Source organism: Vespa mandarinia, chromosome 15 (assembly GCF_050613455.1).
Source record: "Vespa mandarinia isolate Hongniang chromosome 15, ASM5061345v1, whole genome shotgun sequence".
NCBI lineage: Eukaryota > Metazoa > Arthropoda > Insecta > Hymenoptera > Vespidae > Vespa > Vespa mandarinia.
In genome coordinates this window covers 2253699-2280000 of record NC_140824.1, presented here as the reverse complement: position 1 = coordinate 2280000, position 26302 = coordinate 2253699, and the positions used below count along the sequence as shown (strand labels likewise).

The 26302-nt window shown below is 30.7% G+C and overlaps 5 protein-coding genes across 13 annotated transcripts in view; 3 read left to right on the top strand and 2 right to left on the bottom strand.

The window, feature by feature from the left end:
- The first annotated feature begins 1500 nt into the window (after nt 1-1500).
- On the top strand, nt 1501-2688 carry RpL35A (ribosomal protein L35A). The gene is made up of 4 exons (XM_035872915.2): nt 1501-1555; nt 2033-2292; nt 2366-2524; nt 2610-2688. Exons 2-4 carry the CDS (start codon nt 2035-2037, stop codon nt 2631-2633), a joined length of 441 nt encoding a protein of 146 aa, XP_035728808.1. The 5' UTR covers nt 1501-1555; nt 2033-2034; the 3' UTR covers nt 2634-2688.
- Nucleotides 2689-2983: 295 nt separating this feature from the next.
- LOC118444545 (SPRY domain-containing protein 7) lies at nt 2984-6347 on the top strand. Its single transcript, XM_035872912.2, has 4 exons — nt 2984-3369; nt 3752-4029; nt 4095-4197; nt 4287-6347. The coding sequence occupies exons 1-4, from the start codon at nt 3267-3269 to the stop codon at nt 4382-4384; spliced, it is 582 nt and encodes a 193-aa protein (XP_035728805.1). The 5' UTR covers nt 2984-3266; the 3' UTR covers nt 4385-6347.
- Hs6st (heparan sulfate 6-O-sulfotransferase) lies at nt 6204-11308 on the bottom strand. Of its 2 annotated transcripts, XM_085661509.1 has the most exons (5): nt 10674-11290; nt 9717-10120; nt 9128-9307; nt 8173-8493; nt 6204-7667 (listed from the first exon to the last, which is right to left on the bottom strand). In XM_085661509.1, exons 1-4 carry the CDS (start codon nt 11116-11118, stop codon nt 8176-8178), a joined length of 1347 nt encoding a protein of 448 aa, XP_085517635.1. In that variant the 5' UTR covers nt 11119-11290; the 3' UTR covers nt 6204-7667; nt 8173-8175. The 2 variants fall into 2 exon arrangements, with proteins under 2 accessions (XP_085517635.1, XP_085517636.1); XM_085661510.1 differs by lacking the exons at nt 6204-7667; nt 9128-9307 and having other exon boundaries at nt 7674-8493; nt 10674-11308.
- Nucleotides 11309-14566: 3258 nt separating this feature from the next.
- LOC118444671 (dynactin subunit 3) lies at nt 14567-25975 on the top strand. Of its 6 annotated transcripts, XM_085661712.1 has the most exons (7): nt 14567-14686; nt 14750-14809; nt 14935-15565; nt 15887-16268; nt 16389-16557; nt 16761-16917; nt 25903-25975. In XM_085661712.1, exon 3 carries the CDS (start codon nt 14936-14938, stop codon nt 15482-15484), a length of 549 nt encoding a protein of 182 aa, XP_085517838.1. In that variant the 5' UTR covers nt 14567-14686; nt 14750-14809; nt 14935; the 3' UTR covers nt 15485-15565; nt 15887-16268; nt 16389-16557; nt 16761-16917; nt 25903-25975. The 6 variants fall into 6 exon arrangements, with proteins under 6 accessions (XP_085517838.1, XP_085517840.1, XP_085517839.1 ...); XM_085661714.1 differs by lacking the exon at nt 15887-16268 and having other exon boundaries at nt 16394-16557; XM_085661713.1 differs by lacking the exon at nt 15887-16268.
- The window catches only part of LOC118444664 (uncharacterized), a 41239-nt gene continuing 31485 nt past the window's right edge, over nt 16549-26302 (bottom strand). For 2 of the 3 annotated variants that reach the window (XM_035873146.2, XM_035873141.2), the window contains 7 exons: nt 25333-25457; nt 18688-25164; nt 18095-18506; nt 17607-18026; nt 17305-17506; nt 17012-17206; nt 16549-16911 (listed from right to left, as the gene is read on the bottom strand). In XM_035873146.2, the coding sequence (XP_035729039.2) occupies nt 16744-16911; nt 17012-17206; nt 17305-17506; nt 17607-18026; nt 18095-18506; nt 18688-25164; nt 25333-25457 (7999 nt within the window). In that variant the 3' untranslated portion in view covers nt 16549-16743. The remainder of the gene's footprint in view (nt 16912-17011; nt 17207-17304; nt 17507-17606; nt 18027-18094; nt 18507-18687; nt 25165-25332; nt 25458-26302) is intronic. The other variant, XM_085661710.1, reaches the window with a different exon arrangement.

Below are 26302 nucleotides of genomic sequence, written 5' to 3'. Positions count from 1 at the left end.
CCGGACGGACGTTTAATGTGGGCGAAAATCGCCGCCATTTTTTCTTTTTTTTTTTTTTTTCGTTATATTTTTTCGATATAACCAAAATTGATGACTTACGTAGTAAATATTAAAATTATTTTTAATGGTATCTATTTATTGACTGATCGAAAAGTTATAAAAATTATTTCTTCAAATTGTTAAATATAATTTTATATTAATAAATTTTTCATGAAAATTAATACAAACGTTTAATCAATTTTCGAGAAAAGAGAGAGAACGAGAGATTAACGATCTTTTCTTCTTTAAATATTACATTACATATGAATGAACGTTTAACTTAAATAAGAGTCATTATTTTGGAAAGTGCATAATCGATGATTAACGTAGTAGATAGTAAAACTATTATTAATTGTAATCTACTTATCGACTGATCAAAAGTTTAAAGGAATTATTTTTTGATATCGTTAAATAATATCGTATATCAATAAATCTTCAAAGGAAACGAGTAAATACATTTATCGACGATAAATTTTTCGATAAGCAAAAGAGATAATGAAAGAACGATCTTTTCCATCGTGACCATTTACGAAACGGAAAGGATCGTAACCGAAGGTAAAGCACGAAATGCGGTAGATTCTATACGCAGGCGTGGTATACATTCTGCATCGGATAATTTGCACGCTTCGCGAAGCGGAATACTCGATTTCGAATTTGCTCGTAACAACCTTGAGAGCGATAGAAAATAACGATGAAAAAAATGGTGAAAGTACTGTAAAACCGATCCCCCGATACCCTTTTGTATCTATAACTTGAACGATCAATAAATAGAAATTATTACCAACCAAATTTCCTTCTACCATTCGTTGTAATATTCTATAGTTCCACTACAATGAACAATTCTCGTAATATTATACAAAATTAAATTATATTATTCAGTATGACAGTAGGAGGTACTTTAATGTATGCATTGTTTGTCATAATAGGTATGAATTATTACAAATTCTTTGTTCTCGATAATACGTTATTTTTTAATACTGTTATATATTGTTCGATTTTTTATGATATAGATATATATTCGTAATAATTGTCGAATATTTCATTAATAGCAACCACACATTAACTTAAATCAAAATATAAAATAATACGACGAATGTTCCGTTCGATCAAATCACAAAGAATTTATGGGGTTATATACAACAAAAAAAAAGAAAAAAAAAAAAGAATAGAAAAAAGAAAAAACTATAAAACGAATTAAATATTGTATTGTTAACGTACTTACTTTCTATGTAGGTAGATTGTTATATGCATTGTAGATAATTTTCAATAACATCGAAATGTATAATATTAAAAAGAAACTAATCTGAAAATCTTGTAATACTTGAAGAAAGAGATAACACTTAATCCGCCAATTGCGCAAAATAGTTCCTTAGGACTGTTACGAGAAATAAACATTTAGCGACATCTATAGTTTAAACATATTCGTTCGGTCGGTAAAATCAAATGTTTGTTAAAGATATCATCTTCGCCAGAGGGCCAGAGTTTCCTGTTTCTTTTAGTCCATGATAAATATCCGGTACGTTTCTTCCCTATGTGCTTTTGTAATTATTTATAAAAATATCTGTAATTAATGAAAAAAATAGATAAATAATAATGAGATTTTGTTTGATGTTAAATTAACGTGCATTTCGAAGTTTTATTTAATAACATTTTGCAAAAGATCTTTCGATCTCGATAGATTCGAAATACGTACACGTTACGAGTGTTTGTGTGTGTCTTTGATATATAACATAAAAAAACATGTGAAATAATAATTTGATCTTCTATCATAGAATATTTTTATAGATTTCATTTTGTCTCTTTATTGTTAAAAAAAAAAAATAAGAATACATTAATTTCATACATAGTAGAATCTTCAAAAAATTCAATTTAATGAGTTTCAATCAAAAAAAAAAAAAGTTTATACTTGTGTAAATCTTCAATATATATATAATATATAAATAAAATTTATATCACTCTGTGTATTTTCTTTATCGTGATAAATTTTTCACAGAAATGGCGGACACAGTTGCAACTCCAAAATCTAAAACAAAGGCTCCAAAGAAGCCAATAGAAAAGGCTTCAGAACCTGTACCTTTGAAAAAGAGGCCTTTTAAAAGACATGGACGTCTTTATGCAAAAGCTATTTTTACTGGTTACAAGCGTGGTCTTCGTAATCAACACGAACATACTGCCCTTTTAAAGGTTGAAGGCGCTAGAACAAAAAGTGATTCCGATTTCTATATTGGAAAGAAATGTGTTTATGTATACAAAGTGAGTGTAGCGATATAAGAATATTATAATCTGATCAATAAGGATGTGTAGTTATGAATATTTTTTTTTCCAGGCCAAGAATAGGACACCTGTTCCTGGAAAGACAACAAAAAAGACGAAAGTAAGAGCTATTTGGGGTAAAGTAACACGTCCTCATGGTACTAGTGGTTCAGTTCGTGCTAAGTTTAAGAGAAATTTACCAGCAAAAGCTATGGGTCACCGCATTAGGATTGTAAGTATATATTTCTTCAAAATATAAATTATAGATTCTAAATTTCTTAATAGATATACACATTTTTCTTTCATTCTATTTACAGATGCTGTATCCTAGCCGAATATAAGTTCATACATAAATAAATAAATAAATAAATAAATAAATACCAATTTGGTTTATAACTTTGTAATATTATTTATATTCCCCTTCCTAATAAATAAATCTAACTTATTTGAGAAGTTATAATTAAAATTTAGCGATACACGTATTAGAATTGTACAAATGAAAATATTCTAAAACTTAACCTTCAATTTGTCTTACATTATAACATAGTAAATAATTTCTCATTATAAATGAATTTTAATTCATAGTATCGAAGAGAAATTATTTTCAATTTTTTTTTCTCTATTTCTTTTATTGTTATATAAAAATCTAATAAGAATTAAAAAGAACGAGTAAAATATCGATTAAATGTGTCAATAGGGAAGCCATTTTGTTACTACACATACAAGTTTTGAATAAGTCGCACGAAGTTTCGGAGTATAAAAGTACCTGCTAATTTTCTACAAAACACTGTGCTCTTTTTATTTAACGATCTCCTCGTCATTTCTCGTGTAATAAAGTGATTAAGAGTGAAGAAAAATTTGTATAGATTACCTTTAGTGGAGGAAAAATTAATGTTTTCCTCGTGCGAATGATACGATGTTGTGTTTACTTTTTTGAATAGATCGGTCGAAAGGTTAAAACAAAAAAAGAAAAGATGTTTTGCTGTCTGAGAAATTGTTTTGATGGTATTGGATTCACGACAACCCAAATTCCAAAGAGAGAACCAAATCCGATTAGTTTGGATACTACTCATATGGGTAACCGTCATTTTTTCGCAGAGAAATCTTTCAAGTAAATCTGATCACTTGTAGAAAATGTATCTACGTATTTATTAATCTTTTCTTTGACATCTGTCAAAATAGTATGTATTATATTTAAATTTTAATATTACATTTGAAGTATGTCGTCTATAAGATATTTTATCAATAATAAATATCAAAGCAAATTGAGATTATAAAAAAAAAAAAATATATATATATAAAAAAAAAAAAAAAAAGAAAAGAAAATAACAATGAATATTGATTTGGAGTATCATCACAATTGTATTAAGTGTGACTCCTGTAAGAAGATTATTACAAAGGAATATGTTTTCTCAATTTCATTATTATCCTGATACAGTTACATGATTTGAATTCTCAGGGCATGAAGTAGTTATAGTCAGAAAAGGTTTAAGAGTTTGCGGACGTGGTGGTGCCTTAACAAATGCACCTCTTGCCCAAAGCAAGAGTTATTTTGAAGTTAAAGTACAACAGAGTGGAATATGGGCCATTGGATTAGCTAACAAATCTACAAATCTTAATACCGCAATCGGAGGAAGTGACAGTGAAAGTTGGGCTCTTAATTCTGATGGCATTTTAAGACATAATCAACAAGAATTGCATAAGATTCAAAATCCTGTTCAAGAAGGAGATATTGTTGTAAGAATTATAAGTTATATTATTTGTAAAGAACGATAGTACAAAAATAATCTGTAATCTTTTAGGGAGTCTCCTATGATCATGTAGAATTAAATTTTTATGTAAATGGAAAATCTTTGGAAGCCCCAATTATTGGTATCAAAGGAACCATTTATCCTGTGCTTTATGGTCTGTTTCAATTCTATCTTTATAAAATTTTACAATGGTTAATATTATTATCTTATATTATAAAATTTATATTGTGAAAAAATTTTCAGTTGACGACGGAGCTATACTAGATTTAATTCTGGATAATTTTACTCATCCTCCACCAATGGGTTTTGAAAAAATAATGGTAGAACAATCATTACTCTAGCGATACACACAATGTGAATAATGTTGAAATGGCTAATTATCAGACAATTTTAAATTGTTCATTCAAAATACATTTTGTCTATTCTAAATGCGAACAAATGTTGCTATAATTATATATAATTCTATTTGCAGTTAAAGATTATATATAATAACATGAATAAGAAATCTTTATTATAATGTAATATATATATATATGTGTGTGTGTGTATATGTGTATATATATATATATATATATATATATATATATATAAAATTTGATTAGCAACTGCAAAATAAACATTTTGTCTAATACTTACAGTTTTCTTTTTTTTATCTCGCGAGTATATTAATAGTTTAATAATTGTATTATAAGTAAATCTATACAATTTGTTGAGACCTTCTTAGTTTTATTAAAATTAAAAAGTTTACAACATTCATTTTAGAGACAAAGTCAGCAGTATACTTAAACTTGGTATACATATATTCCATATTTATTACTGTTACTAAACTTCCAATTTGGTTGTATAGTAACAGAGAGTTTAATAAATCATAATAACAATATATATGTATGCCTCATGTATATATGTAATCGTACAATAATAGATTGATCATTAATTATTATTAATGATGTTTTATTTACTGCACACACGAAATTATTTACATATGTATGTGTATCATGTTTACACGCGTCTTTACGTATAATTATTGATTTGTAATGAAGTAACGATATGATGCTATTTACACTGACATTATTAATAAAATACCAACATCTTAGGCCTATTCTTATTTGCTTTAATGGGCTAGTGTCATGGCTTTCTTCATTGATAATAAATTCATAACATATTTAGATACCAAAAATTTAAAACATTAAAGCTAATTTTTGATCGAAACTAATATATTGAGTATATATGCGTATCTTTATATATAATTACATAAATATTAAAAATAATTAACAATCCAGAGTAATGCACAAAAGATTTTAACCTTAATTGGTATTATTAACATAGTATACTAAATCTTGTTACAATTACAAAGAAATGTAAGACATTAGTCGAAAGGCAATTAATAAAATATTACATTTCCCAAAATTGAGGAAACTAATAAAATTTGTCATTAATTTTTTCATTCTAATATTATGTGACACAGTCATTGAATGTTATAATTATCCCAAACACCGATAAGAAATAACTTTGTTTATACACAGTAATATAGAATTAATTATTCGTATTATAATGGGATAAATTCTTCGATGCATTTAGATATTAAATGCAACCTTGCATTAAATTTGTTTTCTGCTTATTGTACATATAATGAGCATTTATTGTGTCACATATAAAAGGTTGTTTTTATGATTGTGCTGCAAGCATTTTAAATTCTTGCAAAACATAGTTAATCTTTGGTCCTTAACATTATTTTTATGCAAATTACATATTTATGTATTTCTATAAATTATTATGTATTTTTATAAGTAGGTCATTCGATTGAAAACAATGTGTTTTTGTAATAACTTAAGTCAGAGCTATATACAGAGTTATATCTAAGCTAAATTAAAATTGATATTAATGAAATCTAAATTTAAAAAAAGACATAAAAAAAGAACCAAGAAATCGTTGTCACTCAATCTTTCTTACTCATGTATGACTCTGTATATGACTCCTCATATTGTGAAAAAATCATATTGTAAAATACACTTCACACAAATTTACAATTCATTATTGTTGATGGCAACTATTATCTCTAGCTATGCTTGATTTAATTCCATTAAACATTAATTTATGTATTTTTTATAGACATATTTATAATGTGTAAAATAGCAATTTTATGGCACTGGTTTTCTAGTATTTTTTTTTTTATTTTATTTTATTTCATTTTCTTTTTTTTTTCCTTTTTTTTTTTATTATAGGAATATTGTGTTCATTCGAGAGACCAACATTAATATATCCAAGAGAGCCCTTGCAACCTATGCCTTAATGATATATAAAATATTTGCTAAAAAGGTATAAGATATATTATATTTAATTTATGACTGGATGATATGAAATATTTATAATGGTAACCCAGCGAATTGTATTGCACATAATTCTCATTAGGCAGTAATTATTAATAATTAATTAAATTTAACACGATTTCCATTTTATTTTGAGTGACCAATATATCTATAATTTCATTTCATTAAATTATTTAAAAGTTACGCATATTATATATTAAGTAATTCTACCAGACTCCACTCATTGTTTTGGACGCCATTTGATCGTTTTATCAGAAATACTACATGCTAAATCAAATTGCTATTTTATTATAATTATATAATTAAATATTTACTATTCAATATCATGATAATTATCAGATGTATGGCCTCTGTCACTAATTTCTTTCATAAAAATCTTATCACTTAAAAACTATGTAAACTGTTTATAATAAACCTAATACCATTTCCTTTACAATGCAAATAATCCAATTACAAAATATATATATATATATATATATATATATATATATATCTTTTGATATATTTACAAAAGTAATTTATAATCTGTATATGATTTATTAAAAAGCTCTATTACCAATTAAAATTATTATTATGCCTAAAATTGATAAAATGTTATACAATTTTTAATATAATTTATTACACTATTCATGAATCTAAAAAGAAATAAAACATAATAATTTGAGATCTTTCTTTTGTTCTCAGGACCAAGGGTTATATGTTTATACGATATAATATCAAATGTTTTTGTTTTCACATAGAGCTGTGTATATTATAATATTGTAATAATTACAAGTAATTGAAAAATAATTATTTTGGAATAATAATAATAATTCGAAATATATACTTAATAACTAGATGTCACAACCCTAAGCCAAAAGCTAAATTGTTTGAAATATAAAAATGTACTTACATAAATTCTGCATTAATTAAAAATACATCATAAGTATTACTCGCTTATATGAGAGTTTTCCTTATAAATGCATTTAAACTGAGAGATAATTTATTTTAAACTTCTATATCTAATCGAGCCTAATTATTTGCAGTCATATCCTAATACCATATTTAAAAAGATGTAACATTTGTATTTTTTTACTTACAAAAAGACATACACTTAATGATATTTTTAGATAAATATATTAGACAAGTATGAAACTGATAAAAATAAAATAGAACTTTATCATTTTATGATTGAAGAAATTGATTTTTCTCAGTATTGAAACTACATTTTAAAGTGCACATATATAAAGATATAAAGATTTTATCACAATGAAATAGAACTTCTATTTCTAATTTTTTTGTACAAATCCCTTGAATCCTGTTGAACGCATAAAATGTTTAAATTCTACATGTGTATCTATTATAAAAATTTGTTTTACCAAATATAGATGCAATCCCATTCATGAATTCATATTCACATATAGAAGAAAAATCAGTACTTTTATAGTTGTTTCTCAGCATTATAAGCAAAGTTATATTAGCCATATACATATATGGAAGAGCTTTCACAGAGTGTTTGCAAATGTTTTAAGAATATATAAAGTTTGTTTGTTTATTTTTATAATTATTTGACTTCTATTCTTATATGAAACCACTGAAAAAGTACCAAGGATAATACCAAGGTTCTTGGAGCTCTCTTTGGTCTTGTCCAAGTAAAATTCTACAACACTTTTGGTAAAATTCACGCAACAAATGCGCCTGATAACTATATGTATATAAAGCATTCTGTTCCAAGGGCATTTCCCTGAGATACTCAGATCCAGTGCAACCGCTGTATTTATTCGTAAATGCGAAGCATCGATAATGTTTATCAATATACTCACATATTACTCGTTATCTGTTGTATCTTCAATAACAGAGTCCCAATTAAATTCTGTGGCACTTTGTCTAGAGGGTAATTCTCCAAGATGTTGAAATCGTTGCACAAAATAAGGATCGCGATCTTTGAGTCTTCTAAATCTTTGAAATGCAAGTTTCTTTGCAAAATCATACAGTTCCAGATCCAATTTATTAAGTCTACGTACTGCGTCTAATTGTTCTGGGTTAAGAGTGGCCATAGTAGCTGCACTAAGAGTGGCATTATGCTGTTCAAAGGCAACAGCAAATCTCATTCCAAATGTTTCTTCAAATGAATACTGGCCCACCTAATATTTTAAATAATTATTTATTAATCTTAACTTTAACATAAAACATTACTTAATATAATATTAACGGATTTGTAATTAAAACTTTCTTTTTTTTATATTATATTAAAAACTATGACATAAAAGCATGAAAAATTATTACTTGGTAATAAAAATAAACTTGCAAGCAAGAGAAAGATTTTAAAGGCAACAAGCACACAGAATACACTTATGGCTCACACATGTTAAAGATAAACAGAGAAACATAAATATTTACTTTAAGTCTACCTAAACTTTAAGCCCATGAATTCAACTATATAATGATAACAGAAATATATACAAGGAAAAATATATATGATTTTTTGATATTAAGAAATATTACATGCATAAATTTAAACATTCATATGAACAATTAAACAATAAAGTAAATTATATTTTATACAATTAATATAGCTAGCAAATGAAAAATTGATAGAAGATTCGAAAAATTCAAATGAAATATAAAACTTATAAATTATTGTTATTTAAATTGTTACATTATTACAGTACCATTATAAATATATCAAAAGAATAATTTTGACAAATCAATATTATGTTAATGCTGTTAATATCATGCTTTTATGCAAATTTTATATCTTAACTTTCTAATTCTTACTTTTTGGTACTCAGTCAACATGAAGAAAGGCATAAATTGTAAATTATGTTTGGCACTAGCCAACATAAGACGATCCTTGTCCAAGCTGCTAAGCGTAGAGTTGTAACAACCAACTATTGACAAATCAGCCAACATTCTTGTTTGACGATTGCTTGCTAAATTGTATGGGCACTCCATAAACTGCACAAACAATAATTTTGATTTATCAAAGTGTTATAACCTTATTTTTTATCATAACATAAAAAGTTAAACAACATACCAGCATTATTAAAATTTTCTATTTGTTTTATTTTAGAGCATGAAATATTCATACGTAATGACTCATTCCGTTATTCAATTATTTAGAAGACCTTGAATTCATGAACATGATAACAGGTCACTTAACAAGTATTGTATTTATGCGAAATAATAAAGTGGAAAAATTACAGATAAAAAGTGTGTTGTAATAGTATATTTCTAAAAAATAGCTTTTTTCAAATATGAAATATTAGTAGTTGGTTTTTTTTTTCTTGTAACAAATAATTGAATATTATGAGCAGAATATATACTTGTAGTTTTTTCATATTATTATGTAATATATTAATATCACCTGTTCTAAACTAACTCCTTGCCAACTAGGTCCATTATAACACTGTGGTATATTAGCTTGAGTTCCTCCACACCAATGACGTGCACCTCTCCATGTTGCACCTCTTTGCACATGTCGAAATTCAGACAAATAACGTGCAACAGGATCCCTTATAATAGTTATGTAAAAATATCTACGTTTAATTCCTTCCCCTTCAATTTTGTTCAATTCAGAATCAACGCAACTAGTTAATTCAGTCCAGTCAGCATGTAACCCACACTTCCAACCAGTAGAATACCGAGAAAAAAGCCAATTTTCATTGCGATTTGGACGGAAACAAAGGCAGCGCTTACGTCTTCTCTGACATGAACATGGTCTCTGGAGATCCAGATCTCTTACTAGATGTTTACCAAACAATGTTCCCCCTTTAACAGAAAGCCATTAGCAATACAAATTAGCTATAAAATATATCAATGTTTTTTTTTTATAGCAACATAAATATTATACTTATATGTATTAGTACGTATATTTAATCCTTCTTTTTTAATAGGAAAAAAAAAAGAACAAAAAAAAAAATAAGGGAAGAAAGACTGTAGATAATCAAGGGAAGACATAAGCCTATAGCATACTAAACAACTTCAACATCTTTGTTGAATTATTCTCTTTCTTTCTAAGATAGAACCTGCAGGTTTGAGGATGCTTAATGAATAATGCATAGATTTAACTACACAATGGTCAGAAGGGAAGTTTCCATGGTTTTATTATGTACTATTGCATTGCTTTGGCCTTTAGCCAAAGAGATCTATGGTTAAGCTCTAAAATATACTTTAACGTAGAACCTATGATCGATGCAATAATAAGAGAATCTATTTCAAAGAAATATTGGCTAAGAATAAGATAGATAAAATAAATGAGCACATTTGCAAGTTTACATAAGATAAGTATACACAGTGTTATCAATTCTGACAGAAGGTTTACCTGTCTTTTGAATATGCAGGAAAACCATGACGTCATGAGCATTGATGTCAAATTGAAAAGTATCATTGGCAAAGACATCATCATAGCCAAGGCTTCCTTGTATACTTTGAAGCTTAAAAGCAGGATGTACAGAAAAGAGACCATTCTTGTCAATCTCGATGGAGACAGAAGACAAGGCAGCTGCGGGTGCTCCAAGAGAGAGACCCTCTGAAATTCTCGCGGAGTCCTTGATGTCCTGTCGATTAGTCAGGGCACACACGTGATCCGGACAAAAGTAACCAAGATAAACGATCCCGGTTAAAGCGAGAAAGAGACATATCCCTACGACGCTCCGTAATCTACTTCGTCGTGTCCGTGACTCCATCGTCCCGGACTTATCGAAAAAATCATCCGGTACGAGGATCGTCAGATCGCTAACGCCTTCTTCGCTTAATCGTCTGCCCATTATTTCGACCCATCTTTTTTCACTGCAACACCAGCAGTAGGACGCTCCGCGCGCCGACACGGACCGACCAAAACTACATCCACGCACCGAGTATCGGCCATGACAGATGGCTCCGATCTTCTATCCCCACTACGTACTATCCGCGCGCGCTTTTCTTTTCTTTTCTTTTTCTTTTTTTTCTCTCTCTCTCTCTCTCTCACTCACTCTCTTTCTTTCTTTTATTTACTTCGCTTCCTTGACCATTCGCCTATGCTCCCTTTCTATACATTCGAGAGGAGTGGTATATTTATACGTGAAATCTTTTTGCTTTTTCTTTTTCATCTTTTTTTCTTTCTCTTTCCACTTCTCCTTCTCCTTCCCCTTCTCCTTCACCCTCTTCGTTACTTATCTCGATACACGATCTGCTGCCTCTGCTCCTTCATCCAACGACGTAACTCATAACGGAACCTTTATTAACGTTTCTTATACCTTTTTCAAAATATTCTTTTTTCTTCGATTCCCTATTTATTCGAATATAAAATTTTAAATAGTACCAATTTTCAATTAGTAAGGAAACATTTATTTTTGCATATCTTTAAATTTAACAATTGTATGTACATATATATATATATATACCATTCCAATTTCTATATTGTATGTATGTCGTATTTGATCGTTCCTCCGTTGTAACTGTCGTAATACCTTTTAAATGGAGCACTTTGTGAACTCCATGAGTATTCAGTTAATATACAATAAAATGTCATGAATTAAATGAATAAGATTATTTCTTCTTAATGTACGACATTGAACTATATTCAATTAACGATTATAATCGAAATGTTTCATTATCAATCATTTAATTAACGATAAAATTAATTAATTATTTCATTATTATTTCGATTAATAATTATTATTCGACATTTAAATGTGTATATATCTATGATATAGATCGTCAATGATTCATGACGTATATACGAAAAGATTAATCAATGATATACATGTCTATGGAATAATTCGTCAATGTTGACGAAACTTTTTCATTATGTAATTATATGTATAACTAAAGTAATTAATATAATCGTTAATTGAATGAAATATTGTCTAACATAAATTATATATATATATATATATATATATATATATTATTTTATTAATTCCTTTCTTATTATATAAACCAATGGATTCGAGATCAACGTTGATACATTTTATTAACATAAACTATTTGTTCTTCCTTATATTTTCTTCTCTTTCTGTTTTTATCAGCCTCTTTCTTTTTTTACTATATCTCTACGTATGTAGACGATGGTTTTTAGGTCGATAATTAATTAATCGTAAAAAAAACCTACTCCGAAGGATTGTAGCTAACGTCGTAGTTCTATAATTACGTAAGTCCTTTGAAAATGATGCTTTTATAGTCTTATCTTGAAATAGCATACGCATATTCACGTTTACATATCATATACATGGTACATATACATAAACTAATATATGGTGTATATGTGTGTGTGTGTGTGTGTATCATGTATACATGTATATATATGTGTATATATATATATATATATATATATATATATACACTATATACACGTCTTTCCTTTATCTGATCTCATCTTAGGATCTGGCCTCATTATCTATTAATTATCTATCAAAATCTAATTTGGAATACAGATTAACCTTATTTCTGATTAAAATTAGATCTACGGTGTTGTTATTAATATCGTCTTATCTTGGGAAAACAAAATGTTTCATGGATAACAAAGATGACGATTAATTTTTTTTTTAATAAATAACTTTTAAAATAGAAACATGATATTGATAAAACGTAAAAATATTTTGAAGATTATTTAAATGATTAAGTAAGGTGGCAGAGAGAGAGAGGAAGAGAGAGAGAGAGAGAGAAAGAGAGAGGGAGAGAGACAGAGAGAGAATCCTTTATAGGTTATTATCATTGAATTTAGGTCATCTTTGTTAATTACGATTTAATTTTGTGTGATGCGACTGCTGCTTAACGTAAACTGATGTTACGAGCTTACCATACTATAAATCCCTTCTAAGCTCGTATATACGCACATGCGCACAACTTATATAGTATTTCCACAACATAAAATATTTTCGCGCAATAGAGATTCATTTGTTTTTTTTTTCTTTTCTTTTTCAATCGTTTAATCTTATAATTATAATGAGATTGATAATAAATATTTGATCATTTGATAGAATATATTAGTGTTATTTAAAGTTATTATATCGTGTCAATCATTAAAATTCTTTACGCGGAGGAAGAGTAAATATGTACAGGTGGAAAAATTTTAGAGAGAAAGTTGCTTACAGGTGATATTAAGATCGAATATTGATATCCAATTGTTATGATAAATTAAACGAAAAAAAAGATATAGTACGTACATAGAGACACACATACATAAAGGTTTATCTCTGATAAGCAATTATATTCATGTATATATTCGAAATTTCATTGAATATATTAATATTTCTTCTTTTGTAATTGAATAAAAAAAAGTTTGTCTCAATTAATAATACAAATATAATGTATTATAAATATTATCATATATTACGTAATATATTATGTAATATATTAGATAAGTTTTACGATATGTTCTAACGACAATATAATTTAATTGATTAAAATTGTAACTGTAATGATTTGATAATTAATTCTAATTAATTAATATTACGATGTTGTCAGGAATAATTAAAGCTATATTTTGGCACTAGATGGCGAGTCGATTGGGTTTTACAGGATCGTAATCATAAGAATTTATAAAAGGTGCAAAATATTTTTAATTTTTATAAGTATACAGTTTAATTCGTGATAATATGTTTTAATAATGTAATAATTATAAGAGAATCATTAATTAACGTTTAACATAGCATTAAGAATTTATTATCTACTTATTCTTTTTTTATCGTAATATTCTATTTCTCGGGTATAATTCAAATTCGCCACTCTTTTCCTTACGAATATCGCCATTATTATTACAGACGTTGTTTATCAAGAGATGTGTTCACAATGGTTTACACCATTTATACATTATATGTATACATATACATATTTATATACATAAATATAATTAATATTATTTTATATTAATAATATTCTAAATGTATACTTGTATAGATAATACAATAAGACAGGAACAAATAAATTGCAGGACGTAAGTGTTGATTTATCCTTTGCCTCGTTGCATAATTATTAGTGTGTTATGAATAATTTAAAACAGATGCAAAAAAAAAAATAATACACGTAATGTCAATCGAGTATAAGAAAAACGTTAATGTATAATCTAAATAATTTTCTTACGGAATACGTATTGACTTTGTACCTGCTGTTATCTAACAATTGACAATCATACCTCGTTTTTACAGTACAGTTTTTCAATTTACGCGCGTCAATACGACGAATCGAAAGAAGGGACAGGATTCTAATGCGTTTTTAGTTCATTTTTTTTCCGCACTTGTCGCTCAAGTCAAACGTCTTAATGTCGAGCAACATTGGTTAAATAGTCTTAAATATGTTATATTTGTCATTATAAAATTGTTAGATTATTGTAAAGATTTATAGCTACATTTATTGGTACGTTGTATATTTCAATTGTAATGTTCTTAGATTCATTATTTTGTAGTGATTATTTCGTAGGTTTCTTCTGAATAAGCGGAACACTTATCTATACGAAAGTTAACCTCAACCATATACAGGGTCAGTCATATATTAAATAATTTTTTATATATTTACTAATCCAACTTATTTTATATCTGTTAATCTCTTCTTTAAAATAATTTTAATTTGTTAGGAAATTTTATAAGTTACTATTTCATTTTCAGCATGACGTCTGTCAAGTTATTAGAAGATAGGATACTAGAATTGGAAAAGCAGATTTATGGACTTGGGAAGGTATTGCAGCTAGACGATCCATTACCAGAAACATCTATTACCGATAATCTCTTACATACGAATACATTGATCTCTTCGGCATTATCAGGCAGGGAAAAGATAAATGAGGCTATAAAACGATTACCAGAATTGAATAAACACTTAGATATAACTTTGGAAGAATTAGATATGCCCATAGAAGCTAAATTGCATTTATTGCTACTTCTGGAGCAAGAAATTATTGATAATCATAAATATTTAAACGAAATACAGGAATTGATGCCAGTTTTAGAAACAGATTCTTTAAAAGATGTTCCAGAATTATCTGTAAAACTTAATGAATTATCTTTGAAACAATTGAAAATACATGAGGAAGCCGAAGCGTTTACAAAAAATATGCATTCTGTCTTCTGTATGTATAACGATGTGATAGATAGTATATCTAAAACATTGATTAGCTTGGATAAAGAAATTACACGTGCTGAAACTAGTAAAAAGTAGATAAGTGACATTAGTACACCGTTAATTTATTCTGCATTTCTGCGTTTCTTTGGAGTAGAGGTTACATAGATGATTGTAAAGGTATCGAGTTCAGGATTACTTTTATATATACATATATATATACATATACATATATACATATATATATATATGTATATGTATATATATATATATATATTTATTTATTATTCATGGCTTAAAATATAAAAATACTTACGAATTCATTGATGCCTATGCATAAATGAAAGTGTTTCATTATAATATTATTATTGAACATAAATGAAATTGTACACTATTGAACATATTTCATTATTAGTGTATCAATAACAATGTATTTTATTACAATAATCATATATACATTTACCCTATCTATTGTTTAATCTTATCCATCATTCGTTTCAGGAATTCTACGCAAGAATCACTGAGACAAATCATCGATCGAATATAATCGATCGTTAATATGTTATTATCGTTGGTCTCTTCCGTTAAATGTTTTTATTTCTGATTTATAGTATTCGTAAGAGTCTTCGTACAATCTAGAAAGATTCAACAAATATAATACTTTCATATGCATATTCATACTTATTGGATTGACTTTGGTCCAAACCTAATATAACTTTCATATATTTTCCGAGCAAAACTTGCAGCGTGTGTTCGTATGAGTATAATACTTAAAGAGACCTAATTTGCTAACTTGCAAAAAAAAAATCTATTACCACGTTAACCATATTAAACAATTACTTTATACAGTATTTACATATTATTTTCCTTAATATTAAACAAAGTATGATTTTGTAATCTACACATCTGCACGTTATATATATATATATATATATATATATATATATATATATGTATGTATATATATATATAAGTTTATATAATCACTGATATTAATTTTTAGTATAGATGTTGCATATCTGTGCTTTCGATTGTAAAAGAAATTATTTCATGGCCATCTGATACTAAGAGCATACTTTGTAGTATAAATAGGAACATGATTCATAAAAGAACATCAAATAAGTTCCAATAAAGAAAAAAAAAAACATTTGTATGCTGAGAATTTTTGAAGAGTAAGTACTTTTGTAAGCGTTTTGTATGCAAATACTCGAAAAAATCAGAGCAATTGTTTCTTCTTCTTTTTTTTTTTTTTTTTTTTTTTTTTTTTTTAAACATTGATCAGTATACGACCAACATTATTTTAACTTCCAATTATTTGTATACTTCCAAAGTATCCGTATCTTATAAGTTGTTTAAATTTATGTTTGCAAAGCAGGAACCAAATGTCGTAACCAATCTAAAGCAGGCTCCAAACTAGAGTAAATTGCAGGATGCCCTCTTGAACATTTACTATGGTGACTGAGTAAACCTTGAATTTTCCATTTTCCTGACTCTCTGGCACACATTAAAGGTGCTCCTTCGTCATTCTACGAGTAAGATATTGACATATATTAATTTCAAAATCATCTTTTACCTATTTCTTTTGATACATTTTATAATTTATACTTTAATTCAAATAATACTCACATAACAAAGCTCTTTATCCATATTGGACAAGCCAATACATATGTTATACTTTGTTATAAATCCTGCATAATGGCTGGTAGTATTACATTCATTAGAATCATACATTGGCATTGGCAAGAATTCATTATATTGTTGTAAATCCAGTTCTCCGTTAACTGGGAATCTCCATCCTACACTAACACAGACATCGTTCGGCTGAAATATAGAGTATCATCAAATGTTAGACAATTTATTAATTTCAAGTACAAGTTATTTCAATTCATAAGAATTTCATATATATATATAATACGTACTTCGATAGGATAAGTTGGTAAGCAAACGGCAGAAACATTTTTCGAGAAAATCAAAGGTTCTTTGAGTTCGATCAAAGCGATATCGTTGTCATAGAAGAATTGATTATATTTCACTTGTGTATATGGAATGATAGTCTTGACAGGATTACTTTTAAGCAAATTTCCATCTGTGAATAATTTCCATCCGTCGTTTTGTCTGTACCTAAAATTTAACAGAAAAATTCAATTAAATATCAATTGACAAATTAACAAGTTTAAATAATTAAAAATGAATAGTTTAGAATAGATGAATAAGTTCTTACTTGTAAACGCAAGAGTAACTGGTCAAAGCATGCATAGGTCCTAATATACTTGCTGTGCAAGTTATACCATGTTCCTCTTCTTTCAAAATTACTACGGATGGCCATTGCATAAGATTATCTGTAGTTTCACCTTCTGGTTTCATAATAGTTTTATCAACATGATGCGTATCGCAGGAAAATTCTTCGCACGTAACTTCAACGACTTTCTCCGAGACACAGAATTCCACGCGTTGAAGATTACTGACTAGTGGGGTGCGATGATTTGGATTAGTTTTCAGTCTTACTATTTGTTGGCTTTTATCCCATGCTTTAAAATCGGTTGTCTGAGATGAAGCATAGCCAAGAGAACGACAGTATGAATCGCTGAATTCTTTGCTCCAACCATCCGAACATACCAAACGATATTCTTCATTGGATTGCCTGTTAAATTACACGTTAAATTAAGGATATTTTTATTTTTTATTTTTAAGAGGTTTTAGAAAACTGACCTTATTTTCAAAAGGGTATCTCGGTGGTTCAGCTGTCTCATCGATTTGTTCTCTTCATTTTCTTCTTGATTAGTTTCAGTATTATTTCTTTGATCAAGCGAATAGTTAGAAATGCAATCCCACTCGTCGGAATGATCAGGACAATGTTCGATACCATCGCAAATTTCTTCCCTCGATACACATCCACCGGTATGACACTTGAATTGATTCAAAGAACAATCGCAAAGTTTTTCGTCTTCTCCATTAGCGCAATCGGGTGATCCATTGCAACGCCATATTTGTGGGATACATCGTTTATCCGTAGGACATAAGTATTCATCGTTACCACAACTTTCAGCACAGTTAAACTCATCCTGATGATTTTCGCAATCTGGTCTTCCATCGCATAGCCATAACAATGGTATGCATCGTCCTAGAAATAAATACGAAACTTGTTTAATCGTGATAATCTTTAATTGATCCATTTTTGTAATACAAAATTATACCTTTTGTAAGTTTTTCCACATCATTTGTTTCATTATGAAGAAATAATGCGAACATATTATTCAATGGTGAGATTTAATTAATAATTATCATAATTAATTAAGACTTACCATTGGTGCAACGGTGTTCATCGAAGATGCATTTCCAATCTTGACAATTCTGTTCGTCGCTACCATCATCGCAATCTACGATTCCATTACATACAAGATGTCTCTTAAGACATTGACGATTGGCACATTGGAAGTTTCCAGGACATCCCTCTTCCTGACAATTAAGCTCATCAGAACCATCAGAACAATCCTTTTGGGAGTCACATTTCGCGGATAAACTGACACAATAAGCACCAGATCTAGATGTGCCATTGGTACATTGAAATTGACCTGTACTACATTTTGAGTAACTCATGGTATTCAATGACAAAAGATTCAGTGTATTGACTGTTAAATTGTTAGTTTCTTGAACGTTATTCTGAAGAATAGTTTCGTTTGAATTATTCAACATATCGTTATGTTCAATAGGAATATTACTTTGAATCGTTGTTTGTTCAACTTCCAAGATTGGGATCAATGGAGTCGTTCGATACAAAGTATAATTTCGAATGAGTATGAAAGGCTCTGTAACTGGATTAACTTCTATAATCTCTTCAGATACGGGTATATAGTTAGGATATTTATTATTTACTTCCATTTCTGTATTATTTTTTATTAGACTAGCTATAGTCGTACTTGGTTCATGAGCTTGTTTGTCTTCCGATTCAGATTGATTTGATCTAGATGTGATCTCAACGATTTTCAATTTTGGTATAGGCACAATTTTACCTTCTGTATCAGCTAAAATGAATTTTGAAATAATTGAATCTGTACTAGTGTTAGGTATGTTTTCCATACTAATATTTTCATTCGGTTCGACGGGAATCTTTGAAATCTCAGTAGGGATCAAAATCATTGATTCGTTGATCTCAGTTGTAACATTTTCTATTCTTTGATCCTCCAGATTGAGTTCCTTCTCTTTTTTGTATTTATATTTATCTGGATTCTTTTTGTCGGTAGATTTTTTCTTGATCTCTTGAATTTTCTCTAATGGTATTACTTTCAATTCTTCCTCAGACAATTCTTTCGAATCTTCGTTGAGAATGACATCTCCCATAGTGGTTGTTGAGAAAAATGATCTAAAGTCGAAATCGTATGGTCTCGTATCATCTAGAATCTCTTCAGTAACTGGTCTTATGTCATCACTGGTAGTAACTGGATCTGATACTTTAGCGCTACTGATTTCCGTTGCCATTGCAGCATAATCTTCGTTGGAAATTGTGAAAGCTGTTTCTGGCTTAGGGTAGTTCGTTGTATTTTCAAGAATCGTCATCAGATTCATCAATTTATTTGGTTCCTCATTTAGAACAGTATGTTGAATATTATCATGTTCAGCGGATATCGTTTCAGTTAAATTTGTATTGTCTGTTTCTATTACAACGTTCGTTGTATTATCAACTTCTGGAGTCATCGTAGAACTGGATGTAGTTACCGAAATGTTATTAATATATTCTATTGAAATCATAGTTGTCGCTGTCCTGTTGTGATTATGCTTCGTATCATTGATCATCTTGATGGTGTCTGGTCTCGCAGAAGAAGTAGTTATTAAGAATTCGTGTTCAGTTGTTTGCAATTCGTCTGGTAAAATTGACACCTGTGGAGTAGTTTTAGTCTCCAATGAATACATTGGAGCTATAGTAGTTGGAATCATAGTGATAGATTCTTTCTCTTTGTCATCATGAATAATATTTGAACTTTCAGTATGATTATCTGACAACGAATTATCATCTGCAATTGTTGTTGCTTCAATTTTGTCTATTAATTCAGTTGTAGAAAGGTCCTGTTGTATCTCCATTGGTAAAACAGGTACCTGCGTTGTAACCTTAGAATCATCAATTTGTTTGTCTAAAGAAGGAGAAGGCATGCTCGATGGCATTTCAGTTTCCGCTGATAATATCCTTTCCGTTGTACTTTGAGATTCTTCAGAGTCTGATATTGATTTAATCTTATCTTGTTGTTCATCGATATTATTTATAATTAATTTTTTAGATTTATCATCAGTAACTTCGGACGAAACGATTTTAACGTTATTGTTATGATCAAAAGTCTTCGATAACGTTTCATCGTTGATATCATTATATTGATCCTCTAGAGCATTTTCTTCCGGTTTTTCTGAGCTATTTACAATATTATTATTATTATTATTATTATTATTATTATTATTATTAATAGTTAACTCATCTATAGATTTTCCATTTTCTTTAGTGAACATCATCGTAGTGATTTGAGCAATTTCTGTGGTACTTTCTACTTTATCCAATTCGTATTCCATATTTTTCGTTTCCTTATGCTCATCTAATGGTACCACCCTAAGTATTTCTTCATCTTGTTCATCCTGTTCATTTTTAATACCGAAAGTATCATTCGTCGTTGTATCATCGGACAAATCATTAGTCACGAGTGTTCGAGTATTGTTCAAAGTATCTTTCAATATATCATCTTCGGATTCTCTCAAAAGTTCATTTTGTTGTAATGGATTAACCATTTCAATTTCAGTTTCGTTAATTACTTGAGGTATTATCGAAACATCATTATCATCTGCTTTGATATTGATATTATAATTATCAAGATCGGTCAAGATTTCTTCACTATCATTTTTATTTGCAGGATACATCAGTTCATGTCTATTATCCTTTCTTTCAGGTTTATTTATAATAACATCTTCAACATGAGTTTCGAAAGGATTAGGAACATCTTGCTCATCTTTGTCCAATCTTGGTGCTTTCTTCGACGTTTCTTTTTCCTTTTGAACGTCTGGTAAGAAAGGTGACATATCTTCGAAATGTCTTTCCTCGTTGGGATCCATTTTTTCGACGTGATTCGCTATGTTTTCAGGGAATATCGCAGGATGTAAAGGATGATTGGTAGAATGATCGATCGTTTCACCAATAGAAACTACATTCTCTTCAGGATGTTCGGTAGATCGATCTAAGATCGTATCGATCGTTAAGTTTTTCTTCTCAATAACCTGATCGTTAACTTTTAATACATTTTCTTGATGCATCGTTGATTCCTCTGGTCTCGTTGTAAAATATGTTATTTGTTCAGGAATCAGTTGAGGAATAATGGCATGTTTATCTTGTTCATATTTCTTCTCTTCCTCTTTTGGCAATAACATAATATGTTCCTCGTCAGTTTGATTATTCACAAATTCCAGCAAAGGTTCTACGTTTTGACTAAATTCTTTGGGTAAACTTGAAAATATTGATTTTGGTGCATGCTCTATAACGTTAGGCTCGTTTATATCTTCCTCGTTTGATTCTGGTATATCCAATGATTTAATAGAATGATTATTATTCGAAAATGACTCTTCTGATTTGTCTGTTAAATTAGATCCAACTTCGATTTCTGCAGAATCTATATTCTTCATTGAAACTTGATTTGATTCTGTATTTGTTTCTAACATAGATTTTTGTGTTTCCGAAGTGGTTTCAGAGTTGGTGATCATTTCAGGTATGATAGTTTTACTATCTAATTTTAATGTTCTCGCTGGATCTATATCAATATTTAAGGTCGTTTCTTCAAGCTGAACAGCTGGAACTGTAGTATCAGAAATTTGTACATCACTGTTTATTGGTAATTCGGTTATTTCATTTTCTTTTTCAGTAATTGTATCTTCTAATTGTTTAATCGAAAATGTAGTATCTTCAATTTCTTTTTTATTATTTATGGTGGTCATCGTTACCGGCAATGTAGTGATACTTTCAGTTACCACATGTAGTTCCTTTTCTTCTAAATTATGTTCTTGCGACATTATGGTTACCTGTTCGTTATAAGTTTCTGTTGTAGGTTCTTCATTATCTGTTTGCAAAGGTATTACAGGTAATGGCTCGTCATTATCTATTTCATCAGTATTTACATTTATATTAGTATTGAAATTTCTTGATTCTGAATTATATGAAGGTTCCGATTTAACAGTGAATTCGACAGGAATTTTTGGCGTTGTTTCAATTTCTGTAGTTGTTTTGACATGGATTTCTGGCATTGTTGAATGTTCCACTTCAGCTGACAATTGTGGATATTCTTGTGGAACTCCTGTTGTCATTGCAGCATTAGTTTTTATAGGAGATTGTGTAAAATCTTTTGATTCGGTAAGTGTCATAGATGGTGATGGTTCCATTATTAATGTTGTAGATTCTACATCATTAATTGAGTGTAATGAAATTTCTGTAGATGTGTCTACTTCCATAGAAAGTTTTGGCTCTTCAGAGGGTAAATTTACATTTTCTTGCGTTGTCATTTCTATTGGTCTTTCTTCTAGAGAAAATTCTGAAGAAGGTTCGAATTTTGTTAATGTATTTTCTTCTGTAGAATGTTCAGGTATCATAGGAAGTTCTTGTATTGGTTTTGTAGAAGGTTCAGATTGTGGTGGTGGTTCTGTTGAAAGTTCAAGTTGTGATGATGGTTCTGTAGAAGGTTTAGGTTGTGGAGGAAGTTCTGTAAGAAGCTCAGGTTCTATAGTAGATGTTGGCTCAGTTTTGATAGAAGAGTCTACTTCAATAGAAAAATCTGGTTCACCAGACGATTCTGGACCAACGGACGGTTCTGGTTCAGCAACTAGTTCTGGTTTAGTGACCGGTTCAGGCGCATAGGACGGCTTTGTTTCAGCGGCCGATTCTGGCGCAAAGGACGTTTCTGGTTCAATAGCCGGCTCTGATGCAGAGGATGGCTGCGATTCAACGGCCGGTTCTGGAGCAGAGGACGGCTCTGGTTCAACGGCCGGTTCTGGCAAAGAAGACGGCTCTGGTTCAACGGCCGGTTCTGGCGCAAAGGATGCCTCTGATTCAACAGCTGATTCTGACGTAGAGGACGGCTGTGGTTCAACGGTCGGTTCTAGCGTAGAGGACGGCTCTGGTTCGACGGCCGATTCTGGTGCAGAGGACGGCTCTGGTTCGACGGCCGATTCTGGCGCAGTGGACAGCTCTGGTTCAATGGCCGGTTCTGGCGCAGAGGACGACTCTGGTTCATTGGCCGGTTCTGGCACAGAGGTCGGTTCTGGTTCAACGGCCGGTTCTGGCGCAGAGGACGGCTCTGATTCAACGGCCAGTTCTGGCGCAGAGGACGACTCTGTTTCGACTGCCGGTTCTGGCGCAGAGGACGGCTCTGATTCAACAGCCGGTTCTGGCGCAGAGGACGGCTCTGGTTCAACGGCCGGTTCTGGCGCAGAGGACGGCTCTGGTTCGACTGCCGGTTCTGGCGCAGAGGACGGCTCTGATTCGACGGCTGATTCTGGCGCAGAGGACGGCTTTGGTTCGATGGCCGGGTCTGGCGCAAAGGTCGGTTCTGGTTCGACGGCCGGTTCTGGCTCTGGTTCTGCGGACGGCCCTGGTTCTGCGGACGGCCCTGGTTCTGCGGACGGCCCTAGTTCTACGGACGGCTCTGGTTCTACGGCTGGTTCTGGTTCAGCAGACGGTTCTGGTTCAGCAGACGGTTCTGATTCAGCAGACGGTTCTGGTTCAGCAGACGGTTCTGGTTTAACAGATGACTCTGGTTCAATAGAATGTTCTTCTATAGGATGCTTAGAATATTCATGCATCCAATTAGAAATATCAGAATTATGAGCTCTGGAAATTTCTGGATCCGCAGTTGATTCTGCCATGGGATTTGGCTCGTTATTTATACTTTTATCCGATATTTCTTCATCTTGATTTATCGGTTGCACAGTAGGTTCAACATCTGCGTTGGAAGATGACTGAGTATTCATAGAATTCGTAACGAAATCCGAGTGATCCCAATTATCAGGATGTCTAGGTTCAAACAATGTTCCTGGACCTCGACTTCTACCCACAAAATCTTTTGTCGATTCTGTGCTCGGTGATAAAATCGTATCGTCCATATCAATGTTACTCAAATCGTTCTCATCCAAACAATCTTTTCCATTCGTGTTTAATATTTTTCCAGGCATACAAGAACAAACAAACAATCCTTGTGAATAATCATACTTGCATGTTTCTGCGCAAACTAAACTACCATCTTGACATTGATCAATTAGTTCTCCTACTTGCAATCTACCAAGATGATATCTTCCAATCGAGTTGCCATTCTCTCGAACAGCTTTTTCGATATTCTCCTGAGTTTCTTTCGGTGTAGCCCACAAAGGATGACTTATCCTGAATTTTACTTCAGAATCCTTATTAACATCATAAACTTTAATTACCGGTGAGTCTCTCGTATTAGATTGAAGCATATTTTGAAGATACTCTTCTATCTCTGACGCAAGTTCTCTGTACACTCTAGATTTTGGATCACTCATTTGTTCGTCCCATACAAAATCATCTAACTTTAATAGACCATCGAGAGCATCCGGTACAATTTGATACAATGTCTCATCAGTCGTAGGCCATGTTGGAAAACTGGAAGTTTCCGGAGCTGGACTCGTCGGTGGATTTTTCATATATTCTTGACTTCCAGCCAATTGAGCACCATCAAATTGACGAGAATTAGTTTGGTCTATGGTATCTAGAGGTTCTGTAGCTTCCTGAGTGAGAATCACACCAGCTGAAACGATCAAAATTATTTATTAAAAATATTCATATAGAAAATGTAACGTAACAGATATATCATTGTATTTGAATCTCTCTCTCTCTCTCTCTTTCTCTCTTTCTCTCTTTCTCTCTCTCTCTCTCTCTCTCTCTCTCTCTCTCTCTCTCTCTCTCTCTCTCTTACTTGCAGCTAAAATGGCGATTATGATTGCAATTGAAAGAACCAAGAGACCACATCCCCAGCATGCCATTCTTCTCCAATACGAACTTCTGGATCTTTTATCCTTGGTGACATACAATTTTTCTCCCCTGCAACACAGTACCATTTAACATGAACAAACGATTAACACATGAATTCTTTTATATCTCCCATATCCAGGACCCCATGATAAGCATTTTTATACAGCATTAATCCTTAAACACACCCACGTGACAAAAGTCACATCTTCGATGAGAAAAATGCATAACCACATTTCTTTCTAACGAATATCGGTCAATTCGTAAGAACTAATTTTTTTTTTTTTTTTATATAAACCGCATCAATTTTTAACCACTACCGCAGCAATCGTTCAGCTGCGGTCATCGTACAATGCGTAGGTGCGTTTAAAGAGCTAATATACACGCAACGTGATTGCTAAACCTCCATCAGCAACCAGCCGTGAGATTAGAAGCTTCCCCTCGATAGTCAGATATCGCTATAATAATCACATGTCACAAAGTATCAAGCATACTGATACGATTATTGTTGTTTCAGGTCGTAGGTATGAGAGAAAGGACTGGTAAAATAAAAAAAAAAAAAAAAAAAAAAAAATAAATGGAAATGGAAATGGGATATCATCGCATTGTATGCACGTGTTTATGCGTGGGTATATACTCGCAGTCGATGTTATCTGCAAGTCAAGGTCAAATAATCTAAAGGAATTATGCGAAGAAAGTCGAGACGACGAACCAATTGATTAAATTAACGTAACGAACGTGGTTATCGAAAGTATGCCTACGGATTTTGAACTATCGAAGTGACCGAACAAGATTATGACCATCGATGAACTCGAAGCAGAGTCAGTGGAGTCTAATATAGAAGCGGGTTAGTCCGCTACCAAACGTCCCTCGCATTAAGGCAAGAAAAAAAGGTTTCCTTCATTGTCCCCCATCGT

Excerpts from the sequence above, each read along its gene's own strand:
- RpL35A (XM_035872915.2), top strand. The coding sequence starts at position 2,035 with ATGGCGGACACAGTTGCAACTCCAAAATCTAAAACAAAGGCTCCAAAG. Across the intron at positions 2,293-2,365 it reads AATGTGTTTATGTATACAAA|GCCAAGAATAGGACACCTGT; the intron begins GTGAGTGTAGCG and ends TTTTTTTTCCAG. Across the intron at positions 2,525-2,609 it reads TGGGTCACCGCATTAGGATT|ATGCTGTATCCTAGCCGAAT; the intron begins GTAAGTATATAT and ends TTCTATTTACAG.
- LOC118444545 (XM_035872912.2), top strand. The coding sequence starts at position 3,267 with ATGTTTTGCTGTCTGAGAAATTGTTTTGATGGTATTGGATTCACGACA. Across the intron at positions 3,370-3,751 it reads TTTGGATACTACTCATATGG|GGCATGAAGTAGTTATAGTC; the intron begins GTAACCGTCATT and ends TTGAATTCTCAG. Across the intron at positions 4,198-4,286 it reads CATTTATCCTGTGCTTTATG|TTGACGACGGAGCTATACTA; the intron begins GTCTGTTTCAAT and ends AAAAATTTTCAG.
- Hs6st (XM_085661509.1), bottom strand. The coding sequence starts at position 11,118 with ATGGGCAGACGATTAAGCGAAGAAGGCGTTAGCGATCTGACGATCCTC. Across the intron at positions 10,121-10,673 it reads CCTGCATATTCAAAAGACAG|GGGGAACATTGTTTGGTAAA; the intron begins GTAAACCTTCTG and ends TTTCTGTTAAAG. Across the intron at positions 8,494-9,127 it reads TGTTGACTGAGTACCAAAAA|GTGGGCCAGTATTCATTTGA; the intron begins GTAAGAATTAGA and ends TTAAAATATTAG.
- LOC118444671 (XM_085661714.1), top strand. The coding sequence starts at position 14,936 with ATGACGTCTGTCAAGTTATTAGAAGATAGGATACTAGAATTGGAAAAG.